General features: G+C 40.9%; 1 protein-coding gene across 1 annotated transcript in view; it reads left to right on the forward strand.

Annotated features, from left to right (window-relative positions):
* Positions 1–12,884: 12,884 nt before the first annotated feature.
* The window catches only part of LOC147176656 (uncharacterized), a 36,621-nt gene continuing 27,732 nt past the window's right edge, over positions 12,885–21,773 (forward strand). Inside the window, exons 1-2 of the mRNA XM_086071334.1 lie at positions 12,885–13,293; positions 20,541–20,625. Of these exons, the coding sequence (XP_085927460.1) occupies positions 13,075–13,293; positions 20,541–20,625 (304 nt within the window). The 5' untranslated portion in view covers positions 12,885–13,074. The remainder of the gene's footprint in view (positions 13,294–20,540; positions 20,626–21,773) is intronic.

Raw genomic sequence — 21,773 nt, forward strand, 5'->3', positions numbered from 1 at the left:
GTATATGTGGAAGAAGTTTTAGATCTTTGAGTTCATCTGATGAAAAAAACGGAGCAAAAACAAAAGTGTTGCATTTATTGAGTACATTATGAAAATATTCTGTTCCACTGGAAGAGATGTGAACTGATAACAAGGCAAGACAGCTCCCTGCAATGCTCGGAGGGATCCACCTCAATTCTACCATCCTAATAAGTTGATATATATATCGGGATCGATATACAAGAAAGCACCACCAAAAAAAGTATGTTTTTCTGCGTTTCTAAGACATAAATTCAAACTCCCAAACATGAGTACTCGAGAGGCTGTGGTGGTACAGTCCAGGCGGGATTTGCGCCAAAGCCGCAGCAGCCGAAGAACTGGAAAAGTCCCTGAATGATGGCACAAATCCGTACGATGACAAATAACCTCTTTGAAGTCACACCGCAGCGAATAGGATCCCATTTGGCTATTTTGAAGTAAGACGAGGAGAGCTTAAAACTAAAAAAAAAAAAAAAAAAAAAAACTAAAAAACATAGAGCTCTCCGCTGTGTCACAGTGCTAGTTTTAGTCATGTCGAAGCTGCGAGCAAAGAGGCGGACGCGTGCTTATCTAAATAAGAGTGTCACGCCTGTTCATCTTGATACTTTCCTGCAACAATACTCGCCTTGCTTGACAAGGCGTCCGAGTGACTCACGCAAACAATGACGTCAGCCTCCCTCTCCCATCACGCATCACAATTCTGCATGCGTGCAGGTGCAGGCATAAACTTAGCAAGGCGCTGTGGCGGCCTCAAATTGAAATGGACTTGCGGAGAAATGAGCAATTTCCCAGTGGAAGGATTGCAAAGTTTGCGAGGCCGTCGCCGGCTGACCTGTCATCAATCACCTTGCGGCGCGGCGCGAAAGCCGCAAAGGCTGCTGGGAGGTGTGCTGGCACTTGGGGACGAACCACCTGAAAGCACACGCGGCTCAATAGTGCATTTAATTTGTTCTTTGGCCTAAATCGCTTTCATTTTCTAATCACTGTGTACTTTAAAATGCTTCCACATGTAAAATAGTCGTGCAGATCATTTTAAACATCAGTCAAAAAGAGAGAATGATTTTATTTTTAACAAAATAGGTAAAACCCTGTCAATTTGATTAATTGATAAGCGGCGTTAGACTGGATTTAAAAAAAGAAGGGAAAAACAGCTCAAGGACTAAATTGGTGTGGAGATACAACAACAAAGATGGAAAGTCCCAGCCCTCAAAAAACACAACAAAATGCCCCAAAAAAAGGTTTTGATGAAAAAAAAAATATAATCATAATATTATATATATATATATATATATATATATATATATATATATATATATATATATATATATATATATATATATATATATATAATAATCATAATTTGCTCTATTTAAAATACAAAGAAAATAATGTGGAGTTAAAACAGCAATGGACATTTAAAAATATATATTTTATTTTTGATATAGCTTAAAGAAAAAACTATGATAAAAAATGACACACAAAAAGCTAAAACAACAACAAATGTCATGTTTTTCATAACATTTGGAGACATCAAAAAAACACCAAAAACATTTCACACAAGTTTTTTTTTTTTTTTTTAATGAACAATCAGATACAATTTTGGGGGGTATAACAAAGAATAATAATGACTACTTTTATTGTTTTTACTTTTCATTTAGTGTGTTAAAATGTCAAAATGTAGGCCCTCCTTTCAAGGAGATCAAAAATCAACAATTAAAACGTATTTTCTTTCTTGTGTGGATGAAGAAACTGTTCACATACAAAACAACTCAAATGATTTCAGTTTGTGGATATAAAAGAAGGCATAACATTTATAATTGCGCACAGTAACATCAAAAATCATCAAAGAAAATAACATTCGTGTTGACAGTTTTGGCAAAAACATGCAAAAATATTGACACATCAAGTCAATTGAACAGCAACCATATGCAGCTTTATAACCCTTACATAAACACATTTTTATAGGAAAGTAGAAATTTAATAAATAAATTAAAAAAGGCTTTTTTTTTTGGTTTTGATGTTAAAGAAAATATCTGCAACAGTCACCACCGAGCGGTAATGGATTCAGTTTGCCAGCCAACAGGTGCCAAAGACAGCTTGAACTGCAAATTCATTGTGCAGACTCTCCAGTTAGCATTAAAATACTGTACATGGAGGCTAAGTTGCCATTCCGTTTGTGTAACTGCAGCCCGATTCTTGAAGCGCCCTCGCTTGGCAGCCTTTTCTTCTTCTGAGCCGCGAGTGGTGCCAAATCTATTTCTGACAGCCTGCCAGCGTAGTTCATGTCATTCACATCCACACGCCCGCAAGCTGGGAAAACATTGAGAGCAGAAGAGCTGCAATTTCATGGAGTTTAGAGGGGATTTTAAAAACGGGAAACTGGACTTTGTACTTTTTTTTTCCTCTTTTCTTTTTTACAGTATGAGAATATCACGTCTCTTTGAAGCATCGTGAAAATAATGCGTGTAACATAACATCCCATTCCCAAACTGTCTTTATTCAGTTTTTGTCAGAAAAGGCTCAAACCTGAGCCAAATACTGAATATATAATATTCTTTAATGATTAAATAAATATTCAATCTTAATATTTTAAAATTTTGAGTGATCTGTTCCACTTACGATATATAGGCCATTATTTTAGTAAGGTAAAAAAAAAAAAAAAAATCTCCAGAAGCCATGCCAGACAGGAAATCTGCCATTTTGCTTATAATCTGCCTTTATGGTCATATTGGCCCCTTTATCAAAGGAATCCCCTCTGAATGTTTGTTTTTGAAATTCTACTCAACTCAGCTTGAGAAGACAGTTTCACTTAGCTCCTTCAAATTTGGTAGATGCAGAAGTACACCCACACAGAAAAGTATCAGAAAACCCACTCCTTTTTAGCGACTTTTTTAAGGTCTATCATAAGTAGTTTGCTGGAAGCAAGGCAGCTTTATTTATTCAGCATTTGATATACAAGGTAACTAAAAATGTGCTTCCCACAAGGACATCCACAGTACATAAAAGCATTTACAGACACAACAGCAAAATTACTAAAACATACACTCACCAACATTTAAAAACATCAACACAAGACTTTAAAACATTTAAAAGTAAAGAAATAAAAAATTACTGTTTGAAAGGGGGAAACATTTAATAGGTATCTGTGTGAGTGTTTAACCTGGTCAAATTTACACTCGGGGCTGACCACTTCATTTGGCAGTTTCTTCCATTTGCGAGCAGCATAACATCTAAATGCAGCTTCACCATGTTTGCTTTGAACTCTGTGCTCCAGTAATTGACCGAGTCTGCAGACATTGAAATACAATTTAAAAAAAAAAAAGAAAAAAGTGGGGGGAAATCCTCTAGAATTGGTTTTGAAAAATCAGCCCTCGACCTTTAAAAGGTACCTCTATCATGAGTTGACCTCGAGTTAAAGAAATCATGCTTGAAAAGAAAAAGATGTGCGCCATTTTAGTTTTAAGTGACTAATTTAAAGCACCAGAAGTGTTTTAAGTTGTGGTGGTGCTACACACCCCTTCCAAAGCGGACTGAAGTGAACTGCTTGGTGGAAACGTGATTTATTTTATTTATTTTTTATTTATTTATTTATTTATTTTTTTTTTTAAGAGCTCAGTATTGTTCATTTGGAAATGTCATCATCATTGCTCTTTTATTATTATTATTATTTTTTTTTTTTTTTTTATTATATTTTTTTTTTGAGTGTGTGTGTGGGTGAGTATGTGTATGTGCGTGCGTGCGTGCGTGTATTTGTTAGCTCACCAGAAAACCTATTAGAAAAAATCTCATACCGTTCACCTAAACCGAACACCAGGAGACCCGAGGGGACCAAAGAAAACCAAGGAAGGTGAAATCCAGCACCGACCAGACACCCCCCACCAGAACTCCTCCCCAGCCCAAGAAACATCCAGACCCCAACAAACGTGATTATTGATGCGGGGGGGGGGGGGGGGGGGGGGGCACAAGCTCACCGCAGGGGTCCTGTGACAGGCGTTGCCCTACGCTTGTGACATTTTGCCAGCCAAACCATACGTGGAACTCTATTCTGAATTTTCAAACTGTACTTGGAGCTTTTATGACTTATTGTTGGCATTTGGAACTATAAGTTGAAAAGGACAGGAGAGAAAATTGCGAGCAATACATCATTGCCAAACGTCAGGAGTGAACCTTTTCTTTTTGTCCGTGAAAAACGGCATAGTTTTGATAGCAAACTGCTGTGTTGGCTCATGTTATTTAATGGATGACTCAATGTCCTAGTTTCCCAGTCTTGTGATGATTAACAGGGACATTGTGTCGGACGACAACAAACAACTACACAATGCCTGTGTTGTGATCCCATAGGACATTTGCTTGAATTAATGTGTTTGACTCACACAGTGTTCCCGACCTCAGAGGAGGAACAAGCACTTTTTTCCTTTATTTATTTTTTTATTTTTTACTTGTACTAATGGTGACTTTGCAGCACTGGCTGACAATTCTTTTAGGTCTATTTATCATGTGACAAGAACAAATACCAAGAGAAGCGATTGTGTGACTCGACTTTGTATGGATTTAGCTTAAATCATCATCGTTTCGAGGCCGAGAGCACGGCGGTGAGAGTGTTGCGGTCACGGGTACAAACCCCCCAAAATTGGCCCAGTTGTGCCCCGTGGGATTTTTAGGGAAAATTCGGCCTTTGAAGCAACTTCCACTCAACTACTTGTAAATTAAATTTGGTTGGCCAAATACAAGTCAATGCCTGGAAGGACACAGAAAGTCTGCCATTTTGAATTGAGCAGCCATTTTGATTAGAGTTGAGTTGAGTTTCAATTAGCAACCTAACATTTGACCCGCTTGTCGATCGTAAGTAGACCGACGAGGTCTCATGGACCCAGAAATGACAAGAGACGACCATTTTTGATTGAAGTGGCCATTAAATGGTAATTTTTATTATATTGTTTCATTTTAAAATTCCCCCCAAAATGTGATGTATAAATATCAAAGTTTCACTTTGCAATATGACATTTGGTTGATGTGTCTATTATCCGTATAACTACAAAAAGTTTCCGTTTTGGATTAAAGTGGCCAGCCCTTTTCACACTGCATTTAGCATGCCATCAAAACCATGCATTGTGTATATGGTGAGGGGCAGGGACCACAGAATGTAGCGTTGATTGGAAAATGTTGAGAGTTGTTGCGCCATTGACGTCACACAAGCAGATGGCAGAATGATATATGTGTTATTTTGACGGACTTATTTACAAGTAACGGCGTGATTAAAACTACCCAAGTTCCCGCCGTTTTTCTCTGCTCCTCATGTCCTCCTCCTCCTAAAAATAAGTCAATGCTTTCCTTTTTCTTTTAAGCTTGTCGAGGTGCAGTATAACCAGTGGCAAAATCACCGTTCTCATTTCCTGGTAGGCTGCAACGTCAGTGCTTCCTAATATGGGCACGCTGTCGTTGAGTGCAGTGTGAAAAGGGCTTTTTTATTTATTTTGGAATATTTATTTAAAATATCACCATATAATTTGCCAGAAAATTCAGCTCCTGAAGCCAGTTTCACTTGACAACCAGAACTTTTAAGAAATATGCCTAGCATAGACCCACAAAAAAAGTCTCAAGAACTGACGCCAGAAAAGACACAGCAAGTCTACCATTTAAATTTGAAGTGGCCATTTTATAACAAACTTCCCCCTAGAATTTTTGAATATTCACCCTCAAAGCCAGTTTCACTTAGCAATGAGGTTTGTTTGACAAGTCTACAATAAGTAGATCCACAATAAACTCTTAAGGAGCTATGCCTAAAAAGAAACCGCATATCTGCAATTTCGGTTTAGCTTCGAAGCAGCCATTGTGTGGTCGTTTTGGCCATTTCGTTTAAAAATTCTCAAATTTTTGTTTTTTAAGTGTTTTTCAGTGTGCAACATTAAATTTAACAGTCTTGTCTACCAGTCCTGTCTACCATTAGAAGACCCACAATAAAAGGACCAATGTCAATTTTCATTCTTGTTTTCACATTCTGCAAACTTCCGTCCTCTTGGTTTGATTCCAGCAATTCTCAATAGCCGCGACTCGCCTCCGTCACCCCAACAAATTAGAGTCACCGCTGATTTTCCCTGAGCGGAGGTGCCTCGGTTGCGAACGCACCTCAGCTGCCAGAGACCTCTCTATTCGGCTGGCGTCTTCCAGTCTGGCAGTCATTCAGCTCGCTTCGTAGCTCAATCGTGTTAAAAAGGGCAGAAGGTGGTGCAGGAGGTGAGCAGTGACTTTGACAAAGACGCCGCACCGCGCCCCCCCCCCACCCCCCCATCGCGCTGATCCACACTCGAGTGGGCACCTCGCGTACCGCCGCCGGCTGGCCGTTAAACACACACCACATGCGGCGAGCGGCTGACATTTCTTCAAGGTTGCTCACTGATCGCTGGCATACTCGGGGAATCGTTGTCGACGCGTCGCGCGATGGCGATTTGCGGCCCGATTGGTCGCCTGTAATGCAATTCGAATCTATTAGGTTTGTACCGGCGGAGACCGGGCCGGTGACCTTGATTGGACGTTTCTCCTGAGGCTCCTTTTCAAAATAAGTCGCATTGACCGCTCGTTTGATTAGTCGCAGTTTTTTTTTTTTTTTTTTTGTGCGAATGTGAGCGTTCAAGGTTGTTGGACTTGGGCCAGATTAATTTTTTTACTGGGACGAGCATAATGGCACGTTAGTGTAACTTTGCTGCTTGAAAAAAAAATATGAACAACAACCTTTGTTTCTGACGCAGATGACTGGCATGTTGTATTTTTTGCTTCACTTTTTTATGTTTTAATTAATCATTTGTCCGTTCGTTATATTGTGACGTTGGTGGTAAGAAAAGCTATTGTTGTAAATTGTACAATATCAATTAAACAATCCCCCCACCCCCAAAATGCTGCAAGTATAGCGCCAACTATTGCTGAGGAGGACTAACTCAATGTCAGATTTTTTTTATTAAAAAAATGAAATAAAGACAATATGAGCTTGATCGTGATACCTGATATTGGTACTCGCCCATCCCCTAATTATTGCCAACAATATTGCCTAATTCCATACATTTCCTCCAGGATACAATTTCTATTGGTTCCTTTTGCCGAGGCTTTAATCCAGCGCTTTCTATCGCTCACCATCGGCTCTATAATTATGTTTATCGATTCCATCTTTTTAGATGTCTGCCTGTAAACGGGCTCGCCTTACCTGAGCACATTTCTCGAAATTAAAAGCTTTTGGGTTTTAAGTTTCCCCAGGTTTGAGCTCCTGACGGCCTCTCACTCAAACCCTCGGAGAGAGCCGTCTGCGATTGAAGTGATTCGTTATTGATTTTTCTTCCCTCCTAAATAACCCTCAGCAAGGAGGAGGCTCCCATGCTAATTTGGCCAGCAAGTACAAATGTGGTGAAGCGGGGATGATGTCAAGAAATGTACTTGCAAAGCAATTTCACTTGTCGCATTGAAACCCTAACCATGGCTTGAACCCTACTTTAGAACCATAATCCTGTTATGGAACCCTTGTTTGAATACTTTCCACTGGCCCAATGTCGTGTTCAGACTAGTAGGGGCGCATAGAATATAATATTGTCGAGAAAATGTTTGACTCAACTTGACTCTTTAAGCAATTATTCTTTAAAAGCAGAACCCCGGCTTAATAACTGCTGTAACTGAAACCACAATTTTGTCTTGAAACTACTTTGACATTGAAACCTTGCAAATATACCGTATGTAACGACGCAAAATACTTAAAAGTTTGTGTCTTTTGTTGCACGTGAAAGGTAGCCAATCATCCTCCAGCCACATCATTCTTTTTCTTGACATGAATTATGAAGACACCAGCTCATCTTTTTTTTTCTTTTTTTTCTCCTTCAATGCACTTGAATGCTTTTGGGGGGTCGGCTGGCTATTTGTCGTCCTGCCTGTCAGGCGCTCTGCCTTTGTTGTGGTCCTTCTATTGCTTTTAACACAGGAGACAGTCACCGTGGTTCTCTTCCTCCTCCCGCTATCTGCTACTTGAGGGCATCTCCAAAGTACCCTGCGGCTGCCGGCGTTGACAGGCGGCGATAAGAAAAGCGGCAGGCTCGCAGGCTTTTTTTTTTTTCATCTTTTGTTTACAGCGCGTGCGGCCTCTTCTCTTCTCAGGTGATGTCGAGACAAGCCGACGAATGCCAGCCGTTAATAATGAATGGCAGCGAGTTGCGGGTCTCAAAGGCAACAGGATGTTCGGGCAGCTTTGAGAGGCTTTGGACCAGAAACAGCACCAATGTGCTTTACCCTCCAACTCACTCAACTCTTGTGCCGCCTCCTGTCCAGGAAACCAGAGAGACAAAAGTGCAATAACTTTATTGTGAGTATCCTGACTATTGTGCTTTAACACAAATTTTCAAACACCAACCCCTACCTGGTCCTCGATTATTATTATTATTATTATTATTATTATTATTATTATTATATTATTATTTTTTGTTACACTCCTCAAAGAAGAAAGAAACAATTTTTGCACCGCCCAACTCATTGTAATCGTATTCACATTAAAGAAAACAAAAACACGGAATTAGCTGAATAAATGTATTAACGTGGTTTGCACTCCCTGCGCACACACTGACAATGAAAACACCACTGCCACCTACTGTAGCGGAGGTGCAATTACACTTCATTCTAGTACGGCAAAAAATGCCAAGTTCCTGCCCCAGGGGTCCTGCCCAACTGTATAAGAAGGACTCTCTGTCTTGAAATCCTAACCATGATTTAGAACTCTACACTTGTTTTTAGTACACTATTTTGAAACCCATAACCCGGACTTGAAACAATAACCCCTAACCATAACCCTGGCATTAAAACCCTATCCCTTATTTGAAACCTTAAGTCTTGGCCAAAACCCCTACTTTAAACCCCTTACCATGACTTGAAACCCTACTTTGAAACTCTACCTCTCATTATTGTCTTGAAATCTAGCTTTGAATCCTTGAATCCTGTCTTAAAGCGCTACTTTAAAACCCCAACCCCGGCTTGAAAACCTCATATGAAACATTTACACTGACCTATCTCTAATACTTTAAACCAAGGACGTGCCGGTACCTAAATTTAAAGGGATACATGACTCATTGGGCCATTTTCAGCAGTACAAAGTTAATATTTTGTCCAGAATGAATTTGGTAACTTCATTATTTTTCATATAGAATTAATACCTTTAAAAAAAAGTATAAGTGCCTTAAAGGAATACTTGACTAATTAAGTAATTTTCAGCAATAAAAAGTTAATATTTATATATAATATTTATTTTCTTAACCGCGGGGGGATGCTGGAGCCTATCCCAGCTGGCTTCGAGCAGTAGGCGGGGTTACACCCTGAACTGGTTGCCAGCCAATTTCTTGTAGAAATAATACCTTTAAAAAATATTTTTTCCACTTGATGTTGACTAAAGATTGACATCAGCTGTGCTGAGGAATTAGTTAACAACCAATCACGGCTCAGTTTGCTGACCAAACCCAGAAAACAGGTGAGTCATGATTGGTCGTTTCCTAATTCCACAGCACAGGTGATGTCATTTTCTGTCGAGAGCAAGTGGAACATTTTGTTTTTAAAGGTCATAATTGTACATGAAAAATAATGGAGTCATCAAATTGATTCTGGACGAAATACTGCTGAAACTGGCGCAGTGAGTCACGTATTCCTTGAACCCTTCTTTCAAATGTGTCTTTGAAATCCAAACTCTGACTTGAAACCTACTTTAGTCACTCCGCCATTACCTCTCGTGGCACGCCTTCGCTTCCCCCCCGCTCGGCTCCGTCAACCCCCCCCAAAGTTAGTTTGTTTGCTCGTTACTTCTCCGTCTTTATTAGCTCTCTTTTTAATGCGCCGCCGACATTTTTCATTACTCCGCCCTCCGATGCAGCAGACTGGCACGAGCCTCCCGAGTTGTTTCAATATGGATAATGTTCCTCTGGGGTTCCCTGGTATCGACGCTGGCTGTTGGGATGAATCGGCGTCGAGCTAATAGACTTGAGGAGTTTACACGCAGCTCCGTCCTGTTGTTATTGAGCGTTTGATATTGGCGGGAGAGTAAAGTGCTGCAGGAAGTAATAGAGTGTGCTGGAAATGGCTCCCCGGGGCCGCGCGAGGCAATCATCTGGCTAAATGAGAGCCACAGCAAGAGACAATTGACGGCTGACGAATGGCCGATTTTCAAAGTCTTCTTCCATCTCTTCTTCTTTTATTGACTCACTTTTATTTACTTATTTATTTATTTATTTTACCAGAATGAATTCGTAAACCATAACCCAGGCTAATCCTGACCTGAATTCTACTTTGAAACCCAAATTCTTGTTTGAAACCTCAACACTGGCTTGAAACCCTTGCTGAACCCCCGCCCCCCCCCCCCCCTTTTTTTTTTGTATCCTTAACTTGTCTTTAAAAAACTCTACTTTTATCCTGGCTGTAAAAGCCAAATTGAAACACTTAAATCCTTAAGTCTTGCAAATAAGACCAACCCTGTCATAAAACCCTATTTAGTATTCAGTATTGAAATCTTATTTTCGAAACCTTAACCCTGGCTTTCTGCTTTGAAACCTAAATCCATTGTTTGTCATTCTAATAATGTCTCAACCCTCCTTTGCAAACCGAACCTAACCCCGGTTGGAAACACTACTTTTAAATCCTAACCCTTTCCTAAGATCTTACTTTCAAACACTAACTATTATTTGAAACCCTATTTTGAAACCCCGACTATGGCTTGAAGCCCTACTTTGAAACCCAAATCTTTGTTTGAAATCCTAATGCATAAAAAGAGAGCTAATAAAGACGGAGGAGTTTCAAACGCTAACCCTGGTTTGAAACCCAATTTTGAAACCCTAACCTAGGCTTGGAACATTACTTTAAAAACCTAAACTTGGTTTGAAACCCTATTTTGAAACCCTAACCCAGGCTTAAAACACTCCTTTGAAATCCTATGACGTGAAGCCCTATTTAAACCCTTGCTTGAAACCTTCCTTTAAAACCCGATCAATTGTTTAAACGCTATTTTAAAACTCTAACCATGGCTTGAAACCTAAATCCTTGTTTGAAACCAAAACCCTGTCCTGAAACTTTTAAATCCCCAATCCTGACTCAAACCCTCATTTGAATAAACAATAACCCCTACTTTGAAACCCTGAAGTGAAGCACTTGTTGTTTTATTAAGACACGTTCATTTATTTATTAACCTTCCCCTGCTGCCGCTTGTTAAGAGTTTGGAGTCTGGATTGGGATCAGAGCTCTCGGATTTCGGATGGAAGCCACGAGGCGGGAATATTTAGCCAGAGCGCGCTCAAGAACTAATTACCGAGCTGTCTCGCCCCCGCCCTCCTCCACTTCAGCCCCCCCCCCCCCCCCCCCCCCCCCCCGAAGGGGAGGACGGGGAGGCGGAAGACTGGCGAGGCTAAAGAGGGACAAGAGTGAAGTCGTCTTGACATGATAAACACTGAGACGCGGCGGAATGTATTAGACGCGACAGAGGCCGCGTTGTAAATTACGGCGGGCCTGCCCACATTTGCATACATCAAGTGATTGAAGGGGGCGTCCTTCACGCACACGCTCAACACGCACACACACAGAAAGACAACGCTTTCACTTGCTCGACGCAAGATCTCCTCTGCGTGCTTTAAGATGTCGTTAAACACATCGAGAGACTCGAACTGCATTTGTCTTCAGATGTAGATCAGAACCAGTAAATGTTCTATTTTCCTTTTTTCTTTGACTTTGGTGCCCTCTTGTGGCATCTTAGACGACAAAACCTGTAAACAGTTGAGAAAACGGGAAAACAACACTTTTTGCCATTTTGTGGGTCAGCAAATGAGGCACTTACCTGCTCTTGCATTGTATCCACCTCCATCTCTTACGATACGATACGATACGATACGATACGATACGATACGATACGATACGATATACTTTTATTTTCCCCGTGGGGAACTTTTTCCTGGACTCCGTCCAGCTGCAGTTACAGTAAAACAAACAAACAAAACAAAACTTGTCGCAAACACACACGCATTGAAACAATCTGTGACACAAATGTGTGTCATAAACTTTTAAACTGGCCTCTCATCTGATTTATGATGCCAGGCAGCAGTTTGAAAAAGTCAAACGCAGCACTTGAATGAATATCACCCAGAACCATTTATTACCCTTCCCGGCCTTTCAATCTCATCTATTATTCATTATACAATCATTTAACCAGGCGCGGTGATGACTTCAATGTTTAATGCGGGACCGTAATCAATACGGTCCGGAGCCCTCTTGAGTGGATGGGGTTCAATTGCGTGCGGTTACGGTAAATGACGGCCTAAGTTTAAAGAGCTCAAATTTAAAAAAGATCAAATGAGTCTTTTCACTGCTTGGAAAATTTGACATAATCACAGTACATATAACTGATATAGTAGGTGGTGTAAATGTAAATATATATGGAAAATGATATTAGTCTCTACAATGTCCCCCCCCCCCCTTTGTCATGTCTCACGCTTGCCATGTCATCTGTTGCTAGGCAGTTTTTATAAGGCTCAAGCACCGCTGTTGTAAAGAGATCTGAACCCCAACTTGACACTCTAATCTTTACTTGAAATCCTGTTTTGAATCCTTAAGCTTTGCTTGCACTGTACATTACTTAAATAATTTTAGTAAATTATTTCTGTGCTTTGTTTTTTTAGATGTAATTAGTTATTTTGTTTGTAAATGTGTTTAAAGGCACTTTTAGGTAATTTTGTACCGGGCCGTAGGTCATTTGGTACCGAAAGAAAAAAAATTGCATTATTTTTATTGTTTTCGAAAATTATGTTTTATTTTGAAAAGTGGCCGGATTCTGTCTGTTACATCCGTCTCACTTGACGCACGTCAAGGCCGCTACACCACACGTCACATGATACGTCACGCTAAATTTAATTCCAAGCTAGCAAAATGAGCAAAAAACAAACTTATTTAAAAAGTTTCTTTGCGAAGGGGAAACGGTCCAATGAAGGGACAGAAGAGGAACCTGGACCCTCTAAAAAAAAGGGAAAGCTGCCTTTAACGGGCAGTATCAAGAATCGTATTTAAAATATGGCTTTATCGCCACGGGCGATTCCCACGCACCAAGCCCCGCTGTGCGTAATATGCGGTGAGCGGCTTTCTAATGAGGCGATGAAGCCTTCAAAACTGGTTCGCCACTTGGAGAGCAAGCGCCCCACAGCAAAAGACAAGCCTTTGGAGTATTTTCAACGGAAACAACGTGAACATGAGGGGCAGGAGAAGTTGCTGATGGCCGCCACGTCCACACAGGCAAGTGCACTGAGAGCAGCCCAGAGTGTGTTGCATTGTTTTGGGGGGCAGAAACGATGTTGCTCGTGTGACGTTCTGTTGTTGGTGCGACGTTACGGACACCGTTAATAAAGTTGCACATGATTACACAGTAGATTTACGTCCATTATTATTATAGAGAAAATACCACAGTTTTTTTCTTGTCATTTTTATTTTGTTTTTATCAGCTAAACCTTTAGATTGTGCCGTGAAAATATTGTCAGACATTAAAACCGGTCCGTGGTACAGAAAAGGTTGGGGACCACTGACGTAAAGTACATTGAGTTGCAACCTGAGTTTCAAACACTATAATGCTATTTAAGAACCCTAAACCTGGCTTCAAAAGTCAGCATGAAACTCTAACCCTTGTTTGCAACCCTAATTCTGACTTTAAACCCTAACTTCAAAACCCGACTCTATTGTGACAACCTCATTGGAACATCGCCCTTATTTGTGTCACGGATTGCGACTTGTTGGACATCAAAGCAATATGACAGCAACAGCCTTTATTTCATAAACTAAAGGAAGAAATACAACAGTTAAATACAAAACTGGTTTAAAAAAAACGAAAACTGTGGTGCCAGATGAAAAAGCAAGCAAAAGTCCCACAACAAAAAATCTAAGAAAAAACATGCTTCTTCAGTGATGGGACAATAGAGCGAGGAAGCTCACCAGAAAAAAATCTTAGGGGAACAGGACAAAAAACAAAGAACAATTTTTTACACGGGCCTGAAAAAATACTACAAGAGTGAAGCCAGAATGCAAACTGGTTACAAACAAATTTACAAAAGAAAAAATCAAACGGAACATGCAGCAACAGTTTAAAATGCTAATCCTGTCTTCAAATCCTCCTCCCACACACTAATTCTGTATTAAAATGCTAATCTTTGCTAAAAACCCTAATTACGCCTTAAAAACCTAACTTGAAACCCGAACCCTGTTCGACAACCCTACTTTGAAACCCCAACCTTGTTTGCGTCCCTAATCCCGAATTCAAAACCCCGACTTCTCCTTCACTACCTTCTTCTCTCTTCTTCAAGCCTTAACATCTTCTTTTCAAGCCTTTAAGTGTTTCACTGTAATTTAAAGGTTTGACATCGTTAGCGCTTTCGTCTTTTTGAAGACCGAGCAACCGGACCGCGGATGGCTCCCCCTTTTCTTTCGCCTCGCGTCAGATCCGCTTGACCACAATTACCAACACCGGCGGAGGCGAGTTCACGTGTGAATTTTAATGACGAGGGCCCGCCGATGGCACACGCTGGCAATTACAGTTCCCAACCCACACACACACACACACACACACACACACACACACACACATTGTGTTATGAAGAAATAACAGCTCTGATGTGCGTCATTAGACAACAGCATTCATTCCCTGTAGCATCTGTGGGCCCATCTGTAATGTCCAGCCTTCATCACAAGTGAGCATGTACTGTATGTATATACACACACACACACACACACACACACACACACACACATGCATGTGTTTGTGTGTGTTTGTCCGCAGGAGTTTGGTTTGAATGGGTCTCTGGCGGACGGGCATGTAAACACTGGAGGAGAGCGAACTCTGGCAACTGCCGTTCCCATTTGGCTCAATTAGAGGCTGGAAAGTGAGGCGATCAATGGCGATGCCCTCTCCCCACCAAGCACCCGCCCGTTGGTGGGTGCTCGCTAAAACACAAAATGGAGGGGGGGGGGGGATAATCAAAGTCAGTAATTAGATGGCGGCCGTTGGACATTGCACAGCCTCAAGGTAATTTTTGTGTGACTTTTTAGTATGCGCGTTTGTGCTGTTGCAACACGCGAGCAACAAATCAACAAATATGAATGGTCGAGGGAGAGGACGCAGTTTTGATCGCCATGCTGGAGAAATGATGTAAAGGAGGGAAGACTTTTAAAACAAAATCAAGAGTGGGGAGAGGAATGCCCTTTAAATTGTGTGGGAATGTCAAGAAAATGGTCCAAAGAGGTTTTGAACAAAACCTGAAACTGATGAAATGCCCTAAATAAAAGTCAGTCGCATGCCTGATTAATTTTAGTTTAGGGTTTCAATTCAAAGTAGGATGTCAAGATTGGGTTGAGATTTAAAGGCAGGGTTGGTGTATCGTGTGTGAAAGTATTTTTATGCTTCCAAGCTTAGTTAAGTTTTGAGACGGCCTGTGTTTTAAATGAGGCTTTCGTCAATGTTAGTGTTTCAAACAAGGTATAAAGTTTCACATTTCAAAGCTTTCATGTGACACGTTGTCAAAGGTAGAGTGGCGTCTACTGGAGGATCACTCGAGGACAAGTAAAAGTGGGCTTACCCCCTAATGGAAATGATGTCATACGGGCCGACACCCACCAGACACTTCGTCAGGCAAAGCCACACAATCGAATCGGAAAAAAAATAAATAAATAAATAAATAAATAAATAAAAATACTAAAAAAATAAAGAGCAATGATGATGACATTTCCGAATGAACAAAACTGAGCTCTTTATAGAAAAAGAAAAAAAAGAAAGTGAGAATGTGTTAAAAATGTCGCTTCAGGCGACATATCGGCTTGGGACCCCACTTTTAAACTGTTGCCTTGGCTTGAAAATATATGTTGAAACCCTTACAATTCAACCCTTTTTTTATCAAACTCTTAAAACCATCTATACCCCTGAATCCCATTTTTGAAACCCTGACCCGAGTTTAAAACTCTAGCCTTTGTTCAAAACAGTAACCTAGACTTGAAACCAAAATTCGAAACTGCAAAACATAACATGAAACCCTACTTTACAACTATAACCTCATCTTGAAACCGCAACCCTTTCTTGACACCCTACTTTGAAAGCTTTTTTTCTTTTTTTCTTTTTTAACACTGCCTGACTGCTGGGAATTCACCAGCATCGGATTTAACCTTCACTCTAACAACACAATGGAGCGATGACCTACTTTTCCTTGCCTAATTCAATTCATCCCAAATTTACCTTGAGGGTAACAAAAGGAAGTGATGGGAAATAAAGGGGAAAGGCGGGGGTGGGGTCTCACGGGAGGAAGCGGGGATGTTGGCTAGGGGGTTAGCGGGGGGATGCTGGCGTCGGTCCGCAGGGAGACAAAATAATAAAAACACAAGTGGGGCGCAGGTAGCGACAGCGTAGCACTTCATTGTGGTGTTCATCAAACATTAACAATGAGGACAAATGCCGCGGAGGGTAGAAAAGAAAACGCCGCTGATGAAAAGCCCCCAAATGCGTCTGACAAGGAGTAAATATTGAATTGAAAGATAAACAAGGTGCACGTCCTTCATTATTCATGCCGACGGGGGACACGATAGCATTGAGAACAACATCCTTTTATCTGTCTGCACTCGGAGAGGGTGAGGTCAGGTGTGCGGCCATCTTGTGTTTGTTTGCGGCCCGGCGTGATCACATTATCTCGCATTATCGGCCAGCGAAATGACGGAGCGTGGGGGGTTCCTTCATGTTCTGCATTCAACGGATCCATTATCCACGCACAAAACGCAACTCGCAGGGCAAGGCTGCGCTATTTCATGTTGTTTGTGTTCTTCCATGTGCGCGTTCTCGACAAAAATAGGTAAATAGGACATTTGAACAAACGCTGACCTTGTGGAGTTCTGTTGTTATGGTTTTGAGTCTTATGCAAGTTTTGCCATCACGCAATGACCGAAATACAGCAACAGGTGAACAACAACAAAAGGTCATGCCTACTGCCTATACACATTTACAGAAATCATTGTCAGGAGCAATTTTAGTGCTGCGACACGTCGCAATTGCCAAAATCGGCTGTTGCGTAACAGACATGGCTGCTAAATTTCATGTTAGGCAAACTGGTTTAAATGTGGTACAAATCGAACAAAAATTGTTGAGGAGCATCCTAGAAATGGTGAAAATGACCTTAAAATTGCCCCTTTAAACCAAAATGGCTGACTTGCTATGAGTTCTCCGGCAAGGGTGCGTCCCAATCTTTTGTCGCTCAGCGAAAGTGGCTTCAGGGTCTGTCTTTTGAAAGAGTTCCAGGGCATGCAAATAATTTTGCTTTATGGCAAGTCATCAAACGTTGGTCAAACAAAACAAAAACGTTTTCACTCGGTCTGTGCACGAATAGGGATGCAAATTGGCCATTAATAACGAACATACCAGAATTTTGCAGATTTGAGTCAGAACGTGTCCCTGATGTCTCTATTTGTTCGTATGTGGGATTGGCATGTGTCGTGTGAATTGTTGTTTGGACGCCGGCAGACGACAGGTTAGCACATTATTGGCTTTACTGGACCAAAAGCAAGAAAAACACCCTGGATTGTACCCTTGACCAGGGTATGACGAAAGATCATTGAAGTTGAAGTAAGCTATTTGAAAGTAAAAAGGAAAACCTTTTCAGTTGGTTACACCGGCAAACAATCCGGATCAATACCTCGTCTTACCTCGTCGATACGTCTTCAAATCTTCGAATGAACGAGGCTTTGGAAATCACTTTGGACACCGTATTTGCGATTGAGATCAAACTGGAAGGATTTTGAAGCGTTATTTGGCAAAAAGACAATAAGTAACTGAATCGAGTTCATTCGGTATTCGTTCATTTACGTGGACATGAATAGAGAATGCGGATTTTGGGTGCGAGTCCGAGCCCCTAATTTTCACACTTGAGCATTTCCCGTCTGTTTACCTGGACATGGTTGAAATAACCCTAAAATGGTTGCTTAAAACAAAAATGGTGGACTTTCTATCTCTTCTGGGTTCTTGAGACTTTTCTGCGGGGTGTACTCATGATTGACGGGGTAACGAAATTTCTCGATGCCAAGTTAAACGGGCTTCGGGGGTGGAATTTTCCAAAAGTTTGTCCCTTCCCCAACTTCTTATCATTCGTGTTTGCAAGTTTAACTGGCAACAAACAAAAGCATTCACAAAAAGCTCAGCGCGTCCAACTTGGCAGCGGACGGCACGCCGGCGTTCCTCCTCTTCATTAGGCCGGCCGCATCGCGCGCGGGAGGCCGGCCGCGGCGTGACCTCGGCGTGCGCCAGCTTCACCTTTCCGGCTCGCGTCGTTCTGGCCCATTGTTTTATTTAGCTCACTCTCACGCCAACTTCAATATACTGGCAAGCTTTTCACCCTCTGTTAGGTACAGTGGCCAAGTTGAACTCAAACCTGGACGTTCAAAAAAAAAAAAAGGGGGGGAGGGGGGGTGTAGACTTAGATTTAGGAAAGTCAAGTCAGCTTTATTTATAAACAACTCAATGTGCTTCACGCAACCAAAAAGCACAACAACTTAAAAGTATTTACAAACAGAACAACTGAAGACATTCATAAAGCAAAGAGAAAAAAGTAGCTTATTAACATTAACAACTTCTAAACATATTTGCTAAGATCTTAAGACATTAAAAAGCAAAGGAAATAAAGTAACTAGTGAATTTAAAATACATGAATCAAAGATATGAGAGGAGGGGCAAAGCTTTTAAGATGAACTAAAACATTTGTACTCTCTTTTTTTGGCAACTTAATCCAACGTGTGTGCAGCATAACAGCTAATAGATGTGTCACCGTGTTTGCTTTGAAACCCGGGCCCGAGTCTGCAGACCTCAGATTATATTCAATCAGCATTTCTTAATGTATTCAGGTCCCAAACCATTCGATGATTTATAGACCAGTAGCAGCATTTTAAAATGTATTTAGGCAAAGAGTAAACTCCATTTCATTGAAATGCTCCACAGAACTTTAATATTTCATTTTGATTGAAACAATTCATCTGGAGAGAGCAATCGATGAGATGCTTCTAAAGCACTTTCTCTTGTGTTTCCGTGTATATGCTGCCAATTGCTAGAAAAGCACCGCTCTTGATTTGTGACACCTTTTTTACTCCGTTTACCCTCAAGCCTTAGAGATGACGAAACGGACTATTTTCCCAGCGAAAACTGGCGGAAAAACATCATCTGTTGCCTGCTTTTGCCTTTGAAGACCGTGTCGGCTTTATAAGGTAGTGCGTGCTTTTGCAGTCTCCGGCTTGTTTTACTTATTGACCAAGACTTGAGTTTTCTGAAACACAGCAGCGCATTTTGCTCCAGAATGCCTTGATCGTGTTAAAATGAGATTTTACCATGCACGCATTCACCGCCCGCAGGATACAACAAGGCCTGCGGCATATGTTGGCCCACGACACGCGAGCAAACCGTTGTCTCGGCTTTCAAGTGTACCTGCTACTGACCAAATGCTTCATTTCCTTCCACTAGGCAAGACACATTTTGCCTCGTGAGTCCGATTTCATTGTGCCTTGCACATTTCGCAGTGTGTTTTGTGTAATAGACCAAAATCACGGCAAAACACATTAAGCCGTTCTGGCGGAAAGGTGTGAATGGATCGTGTTTCTGGTCTTTGCTTCTTTTTTTTTTTTCAAGTTGCTGGGATGCCATTTGGAGGAGAAATTTCCTCAACCCAGCTTTTTATTTGAGCACGTTTATCAGTGAGTTGCTACTACAAAGGAGATGGACAGTCTATACATTCACAGCCGTCATACCTACGATGACCAGACGTCGCCGTTTATCTGAGACACTCTTGGTTTACGTGGGACAGTCCCGGTTTTGAGTCTTGTATCCAGAGTCATTGTTTTGTGGCATTATTACGCAGGTCTCGTCAGAGTCACTTTTTTTTTTTTTTTTTTGTACAGTCAGCACGCCATTTGTTTGAGCCATGACCCACGTGCATGTCGATCACACAGTTGTCATAGCGATTCATACGATGAACAAATTAACTCATTCACTGCCATTGACGACTATAGACGTTAAAAATTCATGTGAACTATTTCTATTAGTTTAACTTTTTTTTCATTTCATTTTTTATAAAAACCTAGAATTATTTTTTTGCACATTTATAACAGATATAAAATTATCATGCGATTAATTACGATTAAACACCCCTTATTTTTTTATTTTATTTTTAAATTAGGCCCGTCAGGCGATTCAAAATTTTTATTGTAATTAATCACATGACTTAACGATTATTCACAAATTTTATATATTTTCTAAATTTACAAAAAATTTTGTCAAAGTTTTCATACTCTTTTTTTTATTTTTGACGTCTATAGTTGTCAATGGCAGTGAATGAGTTAACAAGGAATTTAACCGTTAAAACACTACCAGAACTACAACTACTTCCCGCTTCCGGGTCTAACGTGGGAAATGTAGTCCTACTATCCTAATGCTGTGGTCGTCCAAAACAAGCTGTACTTTTCTGTTTGTATATTTCCAGTTCCACAACGCGGGACCGCCGTCGGCTAAACGGCACAGTGAGCTTCCAATACCGGTTGGAATCGAGCAAAAACGGTTGGATAAAGGTGGGTGCACTTATTATCTTTTCTTATTTACAGCTGTTGAACTGTCATCCGAGATAAGTTTAGCATGAGCTCAAGTAATAGCACCACCAGATTGACTAGCGGTTAAATGTGTTATAAATAATTCCTGGTGATAACTTATTGTTTATTTGATTTTCAGCTAAATGATATTGTCTTTTTATTTGTATTTTTATGTATTTTTTATTTGGAAAACCTGGGCACCCTACCTGACATGACCCATAGGGCAGCCCATTTCACTCCTGAATGCCTTGAGATTCTTGACAACCCTCACTGTATCCTGCACCAGAACATGAGAACAAGATTACTGACACTGGGTTCCACATTTCTCACATTTCTTGATAGTCTTGAAATTGTATTGTACGCTGCACAAATGAAAGACACCCTGTGCCAGAAACACCACGGCCTGCAGCGTATTTTGGGTCAGTTGTCACAAGTTTGAATGATGCCGTGTCCACGCCACAGTTCATCGCCATGCTCTCGACAGCACGTTTTGCCCCAAGAGTCTTTAGATTTCATTGTACCCTGAACACCTAGTGCCGAGTGCGGCTAATGTAGTCATGTTTTTCAGAAAGTTCTTCTCACTTTGCATTAGGCTTGAACAATTTCTACCAAGTTTCTGCATAATTTCTTGTGAAAAATCAACACCAACCCCCCCCTTGCCCCCATCCCCTTGAAAAGAGAACAAAGAGGAAAGTTTGCATGCTAAGGCCCAGCATCGGATGAACGTTGCTGAACGAAAAAAAAAAAAAAAAAAAAACTAGAGTAGGAATGTGTTAAAACGTCTTGTTAAAAAGCGTGAGCGGCCCAGCATGACAGCCAAAACCGCGTCTGACAAGGCAATGTGAAAAAGTCAACCGGCGGAGTCGGATCGCTTTTGAAAAATCCTGAGGAATAATTTAGCATGGAGGCTCGTCACACACGCCCGCCGAGCTCAACAAGCGTGAATGCATTCTGCATCCTTAAACAGACAAAGATAAATAAAAATCACCAAAAGACAACTGCTGATGAGTTTCATATTGAATACTCAAGTTGAGGAAAAATTCCTCAATAAATGTATTTTGAACACGAGAAGAGCAGCGTGCGCATTGACAGGACAAAACATTAGGTACAGTAGCACATAAATGTTTTTG

Source organism: Leptonotus elevatus, chromosome 3, assembly GCF_054856555.1.
Source record: "Leptonotus elevatus isolate MCC_2025b chromosome 3, RoL_Lele_1.0, whole genome shotgun sequence".
NCBI lineage: Eukaryota > Metazoa > Chordata > Actinopteri > Syngnathiformes > Syngnathidae > Leptonotus > Leptonotus elevatus.